This window comes from Macaca fascicularis, chromosome 5 (assembly GCF_037993035.2).
Source record: "Macaca fascicularis isolate 582-1 chromosome 5, T2T-MFA8v1.1".
Taxonomy (NCBI): Eukaryota; Metazoa; Chordata; class Mammalia; order Primates; family Cercopithecidae; genus Macaca; species Macaca fascicularis.
This window is the reverse complement of record NC_088379.1, coordinates 157,554,393-157,567,034: the sequence shown is the minus strand read 5'-3', so window position 1 is coordinate 157,567,034 and position 12,642 is coordinate 157,554,393. Positions and strand designations below refer to the sequence as shown.

The 12,642-nt window shown below is 41.9% G+C and overlaps 1 protein-coding gene across 2 annotated transcripts in view; it reads left to right on the top strand.

The window, feature by feature from the left end:
- TMEM154 (transmembrane protein 154) overlaps positions 1–12,642 on the top strand; it is a 54,092-nt gene that overhangs the window by 25,370 nt on the left and 16,080 nt on the right. For both annotated transcript variants that reach the window (XM_005556085.5, XM_074040625.1), the window contains exons 2-5: positions 1,691–1,951; positions 2,042–2,080; positions 10,515–10,542; positions 11,760–11,845. In XM_005556085.5, the coding sequence (XP_005556142.1) occupies positions 1,691–1,951; positions 2,042–2,080; positions 10,515–10,542; positions 11,760–11,845 (414 nt within the window). The remainder of the gene's footprint in view (positions 1–1,690; positions 1,952–2,041; positions 2,081–10,514; positions 10,543–11,759; positions 11,846–12,642) is intronic.

Below are 12,642 nucleotides of genomic sequence, written 5' to 3'. Positions count from 1 at the left end.
TTAAACAACAGACATTTATTTCTCGCAGTTCTGGAGGCTGGGAAGTTCAAGATCAAAGGTGCTAGAAGATTCAGTATTTGGTGAGAACTCTCTTCCTGGCCTGCAGTCGCCACCTTCTTTCCGTATCCACACATGGCAAGGAGAGAGAACTCTGGTTTTCCTATCTTCTCGTAGGAGCAATAATCCCATCACAGGGGCCCCACTCTCATAACCTCACCTAAACCTAATGACCTCTCAAAGGCCTCACCTCTTAGCCCTAATCCATCACATTGCGGATTAGGGCTTCAATATATGAACTAGAGGGGAATACAAACATTCAATTCATAGCGTGACCAAACATTTTTGTTTCAACCAAAATCAGAGGACTCCATTGTTACGGGATTATGAAGATAGATGAACTATTGAATTGGCTCTGCATTGTCCAGTTCGATCATTCTATGCAGTAATTGCCTAACCTACACCACAGAGTGTGGTTTAAAGCAGCTGACTTCTCTATTTGCATAGTTCCTTTCACCTTAGAAGAACTTTCTTATAAATTCTTATAATTTCTTATAAATTATCTCATTTGATAACTTACAAGGTATTTTCTTCAGTTGGCCCCTTCTGAAAGGTAGGCAACATTACATGATATTAGGAAAAAGACCTTCAGCTTACCTTACCATGACTACTGCTTAGACAGGTAAGGAAAAGTTTTTCAGATAGTCATCAAGTCAGTAGTCCTTTCCCATCCTGATGGTTTTTATTTTCCTTTTCTTTTTCTTTTTTTTTGAGACGGAGTTTTGCTCTTGTTGCCCAGGCTGAAGTGCAATGGCACGATCTCGGCTGACTGCAACCTCTGCTTCCTGAGTTCAAGCGATTCTCTTGCCTCAGCCTCCCAAGTAGCTGGGATTACAGGCATGTGCCACCATGCCCAGCTAATTTTTGTATTTTTAGTAAAGACACACCTGCAATTCTAGCACTTTGGTAGACTGCGGCAGGTGGATCACTTGAGGCATGGAATTTGAGACCAGCCTGGCCAACATGGTGAAACCCTGTCTCTACTAAAAATACAAAAATTAGCTGGGTATGGTGGCACGTGCCTGTAATCCCAGCTACTCTGGAGGCTGAGACACGAGAATCGCTTGAATCCAGGAGGTGAAAGTTGCAGTGAGCTGAGATCATGCCACTGCACTCCAGCTGGGGCAATGGAGCAAGACTCTGCCTCAAAAAAAAAAAAAAAAAAAAAATTAGGACACAGAGTGCATTTGTTTACATCTAAAAGTGCTGTATGGCATGTACTTAACTTTTAGTAAATGTGAACTTAAATTTATTCAGACATTTTATTAAAATATTATCATACCCTACAGGAGACGTCCTGTAATATCACATAACTTGGCTTGGAACATCACCCTTAACATGGGGCAGCTTCCTAATGCCCTTTGCTTAAGCGCATCTGAAATGTCTGGTCAATGCAAAACTGCCTACGTTTGCGGAAGGTTATTCTCTGAGCTCTGATTCCATGTTCAATACACTCCCAGCTTGAGCTTCATTTATGTTAAATCAATGCTCTGTGTCACACTTAGCTTGGAGCCCAGGTATAATGGGTCAAGTTTATCACAGAATGTATCTAGGAATAATTTTAAAATCATTGACAATATAACATACTAACTTTGTCTCCATGGCAATCTCAATTTTGTATCTGTTCCCACAGGTAATTTTGAGGAATTAGAACACTCAGGAGATACAACTGAGGAATCTGAAAGGCCAAATGAAGTGACTCCTCCAAGCATATTTGCTGCAGTGACCGCCACAGAAACATTAACTGCAAATATAAATTCTACCGACATTGCTCCGGATGAAAATCAGTTACAGTTTATACTGATGGTGTTGATCCCTTTGATTTTATTGGTCCTCTTACTTTTATCTGTGGTATTCCTTGCAACATACTATAAAAGAAAAAGAACTAAACAAGGTAAATATTTGGTGTTTTCCCATTTCCAGAAAATTGCTTCATGTGTTAGTGAAAAATCAATAAAACAAAATATTCTTTGCTTTGATACAGAACCTTCTAGCCAAGGATCTCAGAGTGCTTTACAGACATGTGAGTATTATCCTAAAACCTGCCTGCAGCTGGGGGTGGGATTGGAGAAGGAGTAGAGACGTTTTAAAATTAAGCAACAAGGACTACTTACAATAGTAATAAATAATACGTTTCAATGAAATTTTCCAGAAGTGAATATATGCATATTCCTTTTTTTAAAAAAAGTTTAATGGAATTTTAAAATACAGGCATGCCTTGTTTAGTTGCACTTTGCTTTATTGCACTTTACAGGTATTGCTTTTTTTTTGTTTTTAAACAAATTGAAGTGGCAACCATTGCATCGAACCAGTCTATTGGTATCATTTTTTCAACAGCACATGTTTACTTTGTGTCTCTGCATTACATTTTGATAATTCTCACAATATTTCAAATGTTCTCAATATTACTATGCCTGTTATGGTGATCCGTGATCAGTGATCTTTGATACTACTGTTGTAATTGTTTTGGGGTGCCTGAAACCATGCTCACGGCAGACAGTGAACTTAACGGAAAAACATTGTGTATATTCTGACTACTTCACCGACAGGCCATTCCCCATCTCTCTCCCTGTCTTCAGGCCTCTCTATTTCCTGATACAGAACAATATTGAAATTAGGCCAATTCATATCCCTACAATGGCATCTAAGTGTTCAAATGAAAGGAAGAGTCACATATCTCTCATTTTAAGTGAAAAGCTAGAAATGATTACGCCTTGTGAGGAAGGCGGGTTGAAAGCTGAGATAGGCTGAAAACCAGGCCTCTTGTGCCAAGCATTTAGCCAAGTTGTAAATGCAAAGAACAAGTTCTTGAAGGAAATTAAAAGTGCTACTCAGTGAACATACAATGATAGGAAAGCAAAGCAGTATTATTGTTGATACAGAGAAAGTTTCAGTGGTCTGGGTAGAAGATCAAACCAGTCACTGCATTCTCTTAAGCCTAAGCCTAATTCAGAGCAAGGCCTTAATTCTCTTTAATTCTACAAAGGCTGAGAGAGGTGAGGAAGCTGCAGAAGAAGAATTGGAAGCTGGCAGAGGGTGGTTCATGAGGTTTAAGGGAAAAAGCCATTTCTATAACATAACAGTGCAAGATGAAGCAGCAAGGACTGATGTAGGAGCTGCAGCAAGTTATCCAGAAGTCCTAGTTCAAATCATTGATGAAGGTGGCTACGCTCAACCATAGATTTTCAATGTAAATGAAACACTCCTCTATTGGAAGAAGATGCCATCTGACTGGGCATGGTGGCTCATGCCTGTAATCTCAGCACTGTAGGAGGCTGAGGCAGATCATTTGAGGTCAGGAGTTTGAGACCAGCCTGGCCAACATGGTGAAACCCTGTCTCTACTTAAAAAAAAAAAAAAGCCATCTAAGACTTTAATAGCTAGAGAGGAGAAGTCACTGCCTGACTTCAAAGCTTCAAAAGATATGCTGGTTCACTTGTTAGAAGCTACTGTAGTTGGTGACTTTAAGTTAAAGCCGATTCTTATTTACCATTCTGAAAATATGACAGCTCTTAAGAATTATGCTAAATCTGCTCTGCCTGTGCTCTGTAAGTGGAACAACCAAGCCTGGATGTTAGCACATTTGTTTATTGCATGGTTTACTGAATATTTTAAGCCCACCATTAAGACCTATTGCTCAAAATACAAGATTCCACTAAAACTATTACTGCTCATTTAATGCACCTGGTCACCCAAGAGCCCTGATGGAGATGTACAAGGAGACTAATGTTTTCATGCCTGCTGATACAACATCCATTCTGCAGCCCATGGATTAAGGAGTCATTTTGAATTTCAAGTCTTATTGTTTAAGACATACATTTTGTAAGGCCATAGCTGCCATAGGTGGTGAGTCCTCTGATAAATTTGGGAAGGAATCTTCTGGAAGAATTCACCATTCTAGATGCCATTAAGAACATTTCCGATTCATAGGAGGAGGTCAAAATATCAGCATCAATAGGATTTTGGAAGAAGTTGATTCCAAGACCCATGGATGACTTTGAAGGGTTCAAGACTTGAGTGGAGGGGTCACTGCAGATGTGGTAGAAATAGCAAGAAAACTAGGATAAGAAGTGAAGCCTGAAGATGCCATGGAATTACTGCCATCTCATGATAAAACATTAAGTGGCTGAGAAATTGCTTCTTCTGAATTAACAAATAAAATGGGGTTTTTTTTGTTGTTGTTGTTTTTGAGATGGAATCTACTCCTGGTGAAGATGCCATGAACATTGTTGAAATGACAACAGAGGATTTAGAATATTACATAAACATAGTTGGTAGAGCAGCGGCAGGTTTTGTGAGAATAGTCTCCAATCGTGAATTCTATTGCGGGTAAAATGCTATCAAACAGCATCATATGCTACAGAGAAATCTTTGTGGAAGAGAGTCAATCAATGTGACACATTTCGCTGTGATCTTACTTTAAGGCATTGCCACAGCCTTCCCAACCATCAGCAGCTGCCACCCTGAGCAGTCAGTAGCCATCAACATCAAGGCAGGACCATCCACCAGAAAAATCATCACAACTTGCGGAAGGCTCAGACCATCATTAGCATTTTTTAGCAATAAAGTATTTTAAATTAAGGTATATACATTCTCTCTGTAGATACAATGTTGTTGCACACTTAATAGACTACACTGTAGGAAAAACATAACTTTTTATGCATTTGGAAACGAAAAAATTAATGTGACTTGCTTTATTGCAATACTCACTTTATCGCAGTGGTGTGGACCTGAACCTGCATATTTCTGGGGGATGCTTTTCTGCTGCTGCCATCTCCAGATGAAGATCCCGTATAATTTTGGCCAATAAGCCAGTATAACATTTCCCATCACTGGGGAAAGAGAAAGGCTGATCAAGGAGTGGGTCAGATTAGGGTTAGGGATGGGAAGGTTAGAGGCCCTGGGGTCATCACCACAAGAAGAGCATTCTTTCATCTATATTTCTGTCACAGATTTTATTTTCTCCGCCACCCCACATCCCAATTTGATCCTGAAAAGTCCTGGAGGAAGCATTGTTCTTGTTCCCATTGAAGCTATGCTAACTTTTATAACCAAATTCTTCAACTGTCTAAAGATTAGTAACATCAATCTGAAAACCAATTAGATAGAAATTCCCTCAGTCAGAGACCCACTTTGAGAGTATTCAGTTCTGATTTAAGAAGCATCACGTGCTAGGGGTCAGGGTAGTTCTAGGTCCAAAGCAGACTTGGGTACTTTTGGCTTGTGGTAGTAAAAATTACTCGATTCTATTTTTTTTTTTTTTTTTTTTTTTGAGACAGAGTCTTGCTCTGTCGCCCAGGCTGGAGTGCAGTGGCGCCATCTCAGCTTACTGCAAGCTCCGCCTCCCAGGTTCACGCCATTCTCCTGCCTCAGCCTCCTGAGTAGCTGGGAGTACAGGCGCCCGCCACCTCGCCTGGCTAATTTTTTGCATTTTTAGTAGAGACAGGGTTTCACCGTGTTAGCCAGGATGGTCTCGATCTCCTGACCTCATGATCCGCCCACCTCGGCCTCCCACAGTGCTGGGATTACAGGTGTGAGCCACCATGCTTGGCTCAGATTTGATTTTTAAGTTGAAGCCTTTATAGTCTTTCCAAAAAGTTACTCAAAGGATAGGAACATCTCTAATACAATACATAGTCATACATGTATACAAAACTCACTTTATGTCCCTCACTCCCACTACAGGGCACCTCTGGCTTTGGGGCTATGCCTTTGTCCCACATGCCTCCCTCACTGTCCCTGTGCCACAGGAACCTTTCAATGCCAGCAGCTGAGGCAAATGTGAGCTGGGAAAGAAGCCCCAAAGAGTATTTCCTTTCATGGCAGAGGCTGACATAATAGATTCCAAGGAAGTAGGAAATACACATGTTTCTCTACTGCTTGAAATTTCAGGACTTCCTAATAACATAGTCATATGGAGGCTTCTTTCTAAGCTTAAGAAAAAAAAGCAAACAGAGCTTTTTAAATTTTTTAGAATTCAGGGAAAGTCATGATTTCCTTCCCCAAACCATGGCTGGTTTTACCTAATGGAGTCAAGGGTTGGGGGGATGTCAGAGGTATCCGCTCACATGGTGGGACTCTTAGGCTCCAAATCCAGGAATTGATTTTTCATTGAATTTCATTGGGAAAGTCCCATGGTTCAAAAGCCATTTACAAGTGAGAGCCAGCATCAACCTCAGACATGGCCCATGTATCCTCCACTGTAACTTGAAGTATTTGCTGTTCCCAGAACATGACTTGACTTTCAGGGTGCCTCCATGCCTGGTTGATACCATTTCTTCCATCTGGAATTTTCTTCTTGTCTGCTTGGCAAACTGCCATCCCATTTTTTAGGGCCCAGGTCTGTTTTTGTTTTGCTTAAGAGACAGGGCCTTGCTCTGTCGCCTAGGCTGGAATGCAGTGGCACGATCCTAGCTCACTGCAGCCTCAAACTCTTGGGCTCAAGCGATCCTCCCACCTCAGCCTACAGAGTAGCTGGTACTACAGGCCTGTACAACCATACCTGGGTCATTTTTTATATTTAAAAAAAATGTTTTGTAGAGACAGCATCTTGCAATGTTGCTCGGGCAAGCCTCAAACTCCTAGGCTCAAGTGATCCTCCCACCTCAGCCTCCCAAAGCACTGGGATTACAGGTGTGAGCCACCACACCTCATTGCTAGGGTCCAGTTTTTAGGAAGCCTTGAATAATCCTCCCTAGGCAAAATTAATTACCACCTCTTCTGTGCTCTCAGAATACTTTGTTCACACTCTGTTCACAGTATTCACATTGTCATAAGTTGGTGACTAGCTTCCCTCCTTCCTTGCTTCCTTCCTTGCTTCCTTCCTTCCTTCCTTCCTTCCTTCCTTCCTTCCTTCCTTCCTTCCTTCTTTCCTTTTTTCTTTTCTTATCTTTCTTCTTTTCTTTCTGGGTTATGTTGTCGTTAAGGCCCAAGAGAACCAAGAACTGGTCTTATTTGTGTTGTGTGACAGTGTGGCATTGAGGTTGACAGTCCAGACTCAAACCACATACACTGCTTGGTTGGCTTGCACTTCCTGGCACTGTGACTCTCTGATTAAGTTTCTTCATCTGTAAAATGCGCAAATTCAATACCTACCTCATAGAGTTGTGAGAATTAAATGGTTTATATAGGCAAATCACTTAGAAAAAGTCAGAACCTGGCATAAGTGCTAAGTGCTAGCTTATTATCATCCCTTTACCTAACTCAATGCCTAGCCCAACACACACTAGCTGTTTGTTTGTTTGTTGAATAAGTGACTTAATTAAAGACTGTTAGAATGTTTTTTAAAGAACATCTACTCTCAGAGGGAAAGCCAAATTTGTACATTATCCTTACTATGAATTGGTACATTGTTTTTACCTTAAATATGCCTAACTTTAAAAAATACAACAGAGAAAACTTAGAATTTCAAAACAATTGGCTTATCACGAAAGTTTTTGATAGTTTTATTTGAATTTTTTTCTCTTATCAGCCAATGCTTTAATACAGACATGATCACTAGCTGCTTAACAGAGGGCTATCATTTCAGAAAAACTGAATGCTCAAAGTTCATAAAAGCAGAATGTTTACTTTAGCAAAATGTGATTTTTTTCAGGTAAAATACAATTATCATGGAAGGTCAGAGCAGTATGTTGCTTGGAAAGCTCCCACAGAAATGCTTTACAGGAGGGCATGGATACCTGCACACTACGTCCCCTGGGAAAGTCAGAAGCAGACATACTGTTTCTTACCCCACATGGATAGAGCCTGGTCTGTTATACTATACCAGGAAATAAGTCTTTATTATCGACACTGGGAGAGGACTTGGCCAAAACTTTTAGAACACTTCATCTGATTGGAAATTACTTTTTCCTTTGGGCTTGTCCATTTCATGTCCAGGGAAAGGGAAACATGGTATAGTAATGTGATGTTCTGCTATCATTCTTCCTAGACCTCCCGGCATTAAATCTGCAGTGTCTTGATGTGCGAGGTCTCTCTGAAAGAGCTGCAGGGGAAACAGCTGGCAATAAACTACCACTTTAAACAGGCTGTGGCTACATGATGCCTGGCTTGCTCAGTAAATCTTCTGGAAAGAGACTCTTTCTCTTGCTCACTGCTCAGCATGGAAACAAGATAAGGAAGACAGAGGCTCCTGTAGCTCCTGCCCTCCCCTAGCCTCCACCAGACAACCCCACTATCAAATGCACAAAGGAGAGGATCTGAGAGGAGGGTACTGTCAGGCTAAGTGGGGGTCACATAGGAACTGAAGGAGGAGGACAAAGTGGGTCGGAGGAGATGAAATGGAAGGGTTGTTGGAGGGAAAATGGAAAGGGGGGTTGAGATGGAGCTTTGTAAGAGCTGCATTTGCCTCCTGGTTGCAAAGGGAATAGGTGGCTATTCGCCAATAGATGTAGGCCGGTGGAGTGGAGCCGGCAGAGCCTGATTGCTGAGGACAAGTAATTGGTCTCCCTCCTGGTTTAATGCTCCGCTCTTTGTGTGCCCTCCCAGATGTTTTTCTGTTGCCATGGTGGCTGGAGCAGAGGTAATAGCCATGGAGCAGGGAAGATGAGGCCACAGAAAGCTTTCTGCTCTGTTTTAATACTGATTACAGGAGCTTCACATTTGGTGCATCTGGAGCACTTTTGTAATGGCTTTTAAAAGTTTTCCTTCATCTGCATGCAGGCTAGCTTTTGCTCACCCTGAAGCCTGTGGGGAACCCAGATAATAAAGATAAATCCATGCCCACAGCGGTGGGGCCATGCAGCCACTTGCTCTCTGGGAAATTACTCAGGGGTTATTCAGCAGGGAAAAAGGGAGAGGGAGGAGGAGGGGGTGACAAAACAGAAGGATCTTTATGGGTCACCTGTAGGGATGTTCAATTGTGTAGGAGCTTTATTTATAGTAAAATTCCTTAAGGAAATGGCCTGTATATTTTGGATAGAAAGTGTGTGTTTATGATGTGTGTGTGTGTGTGTGTGTGTGTGTGTATTCTCCTTTTCCCATCTAAGTTTCTGAGGAGTCAGGCATCTGCAGGAAGCTTTAGATTCCTACCGGAGGGCAAGAGGACATAGCCTGCAGCTCTTGGAAGGCAAGCAGTGATGGCATGAAACTTACATCTGTGCCCAGCTTTCCTGGATTAGCAATGCCATTCAAGCTTGCCAACGCACAGGAAATTACAGCAGCTCACTGCCGCCAGGAACTCAGTTCCAGGTGTCTGCTGGTTGTGTTCCTTCACTGAGGACCTCCATTTCTCCAGGACAGACAATAGGAGGCCTCTGATTGCCAAGGATCAGAAACCTCTGACTATTGGGTGTACCCTACAAAATAGTTTGCTTTTCAATCATTTTCACATCATAAATCGTGCAGCAGGCCTATGTTATCCACTCAACATCATTGCCTCATTTTTCTGGATGTGTTGGTTCTCCTGCCAAATGAAACAGGGCTTCAGCTGGGACATCAGGCTCCAATTCTCACCACTTGTTCATTTGGAGTCCGATGTGTGTTAGAGGCATTTTGTAAACAGTTACCTGACTCTCACCTCAACCAACGGGAACTAAATACAGGCTTCTTGGAAGTTTCACTATGCTAAGTCCAAAATATTGGACATGAGTTGAACCCCAGTGCTGGACAATTGAGGTTAACACCTAATCATTTATTCCACTGATATTGACTAGGCATTTACCAGGTACTGTGCTAGCTGGCTCAGAGCCGAGGGGATACCACAATGTGTAAGACAGACATGATCACTGCCCCTTTGTACTTATGGTCCAGTGAGAGAGACAGACAGAAAAAAAAAAAAAATCAAACAGACGAGTTGACCAATGAGAAATTGTGGCCAATATTATGAAGGATGCAAGCAAGGTGCTGAGCTGGGGAGCAACAGGAAAGACGGGCCCTGCTTTATATAGAGGAGGTGGGAAAGGCCTCCCTGAGGAAAGAGTATTTAAGCTGGGACCCTGAGGATGTGAGGGATCCGGCCATGCAAAGAGCAGGGGTAAAAGGAAAATTCCAAGGGGAGCCCTTGATGGAAGAGTCCACATCCTCTGCCAAGAGTGAGGCACAGTGCCACAGTGCTCAGCATGGTGTATCACAGGAAATGAAGCAGCAACCTTTAGATCTGGGACATTGTACTGAAGGAGGCCAAGGAGCAAGCCCTCTTGTTTCACCCTCCCTTGCCTTTCCTTACCACTGTTTGCCTCTTCTTGTGGATGTCAAAAATAAAGACAGATGAACATCTGATCTGAAGTGAGTGTTCTCAGCTGACCATCCACATCTAAAAGCAGATTTCACAGGGATTAGGACCTCGTTTCAATATGGCAATCCGCACTTGTTTAACTCTAAGTTAAGGATCGCTCCTTTAAAAACATTATTTAATGTCATTTTGCTCTCTTTGTAAAGCAGACTTCAGCTGTTGTTGAGATTAAAAGTTGTTACGGAAGAACAAAGCTAACATGACCTTTATGTTCATTTCCTTTTAGATGAACTGGGAAATGAAAACGTGAAAGTGTAAGTTTTCCCTGCTGCTTCTGATCCACCTGGGGTGTGAACAGCAACAGTTAGGGCAGACAGCTGCCTTTTCAGGTGTTTTTGTTCTGACACCTTGCGGAGCTCTCCTGCTTCCCAGGCTGGGCTGGAGATCCCTGGTAGCCTAAGGGAGGATGTGCTGGCATCCCCAAACCCTGTCCAGCGTGTGAGTGTGATCTGGGCAAGGACAGTGTGTCATCTGCTTTATTTCGCTGTCCTACGTTCAGGAAAGAATTCTGACTGCTGCCAATTTCAAGTGCATAGCAGTTAAATATTCCATCCCTAGTTGTATTTCAAGGATGTCGTTTCATTTACTCTGATTAGAAATTTTATCACCTGCAAAGCAGGGGAGCCCTGGTCGAAGCAGAAGTTTGCACAGTAAGAACCCCCAGGGATGGGAGAGAGAGAGGAGGAAGAAGGGAAGAGTGGGAGGAGCAGGAGGAAGGGAGAGGAGGGAGGGAAGGAGGGGTGGGAGAGAGAAAAACAAGCCTCCACTCAGAAGCATGTTCTGAGGTGATGCCATCCCCTCCCCACCTTCCAAGCAGCCTCCTGGTTTAGAAACTGTGGCTTCCTCTACACAGTGTACTGCCTACGCTGCTTTCAGAGCTGGTGGTCCCTCCTTCCCCAGCCCCATCTCCACTAACCATGGGCTCTGTCCCTTGACTGTGCACTTTGAGCTTCTGCAAGTGAGAGCGGGGAATTTCTGAAAGCAACTGCTCCATTTCTCCAAGAGAGAAAGGCCTGGGAATTGAAGGGACAGGTGGTAACTATAGCCTGTTGACAGTGGCCTCTTGACCTGGGGCACTGATCAAAAAACCCCAAGGAAGAGGAAGTGAAATTAAGCAAGGCTAAAATGCTTAATGTGGCAACTCCCCGGAAGGGCCTCACCCTGGGAGCCTTGCAGACTTGACTTTGTACCTTCAGGGGAGCAGTCAGTCTCCTGGGTTCCCTTTTTAGTCCACTTGCTGGGCCTGTGGGCACCCCACTTTTGGACCTGTGATAAATGTATGTTTGTGTGGTAGCCTTTCTTCCTATTGAAGTTTGATAGTTTGGACAAGGGCAAGCCCTCAGGCTTCCCTAGAGCATAAGGCACTGAATCAAGTTCATCTTCCTCAGGATCAGCACTCTAGTCTCTTTCCAAATGAAATCAGACACATTTCACATTTCTTTCCAACAAGCCTTTTGCTCTCTATTTCTAGCCCTATTTTTGAGGAAGATACACCCTCTGTTATGGAAATTGAAATGGAAGAGCTTGATAAATGGATGAACAGCATGAATAGAAATGGTATGTGGTAACCTAAAGTTTTTTTTTTTTTTTTCTTTCCTCTTTAGTAACAGAAGGCTGCAACAGCTTTATAAATATCTCAATAAATCCTGGAGTGAGACAGAGCCCAAACCCACATTAGATCTGGTACATGCAGATAATAAACTTGGTCTGACAATATTTAAATATTCAGCTTAATTGTTGCCACTTGTTTTTATTTCTGTACAAGTTGTTGAAATGGTCTTTTTGAAGCAGAAAATGGTATTTTACTCAAGAAAGGAAATCTCTGAGGCCAAATGATCTGGAAAAAGTTAGCATCTGGCATTAACTTATATATTACAGAATTTAGAGATCTATAAGTATAAACTGACTATGGATATAAAACTTGATCAAATGTAGTAGCCATAGATCTGTGCTGTTCAACGTAATAGACAATCACCAAATGTGGCTATTTAAATTTAAATTAATTAAGACTAAAGTTAAAAATATTGAGTGTTTAGTAGCCAATGGCTACTTAAGTGGACAGTGTAATATAGAATATTTCTATCACTTTAGAATGCTCTATTGGATATTGCTCATGTAGATGGTGATACACATAACCCATATAACAATTTACAATTGATATCTGGCAGTAATGGAAGTATATGTTCCTTACTTTTTAGTAAATCAATAATGGGACTTTAAAATGATGACAGCTGCTTTTTCTTTTTTAAATTCCCTTTAAAAATTATTTTTACTACTTAGATTAAATTAATAAAAACCCAGCATTATCATATCATTTGTATTTTTTACCATTTATCTTAAAAAAAAATACCCTA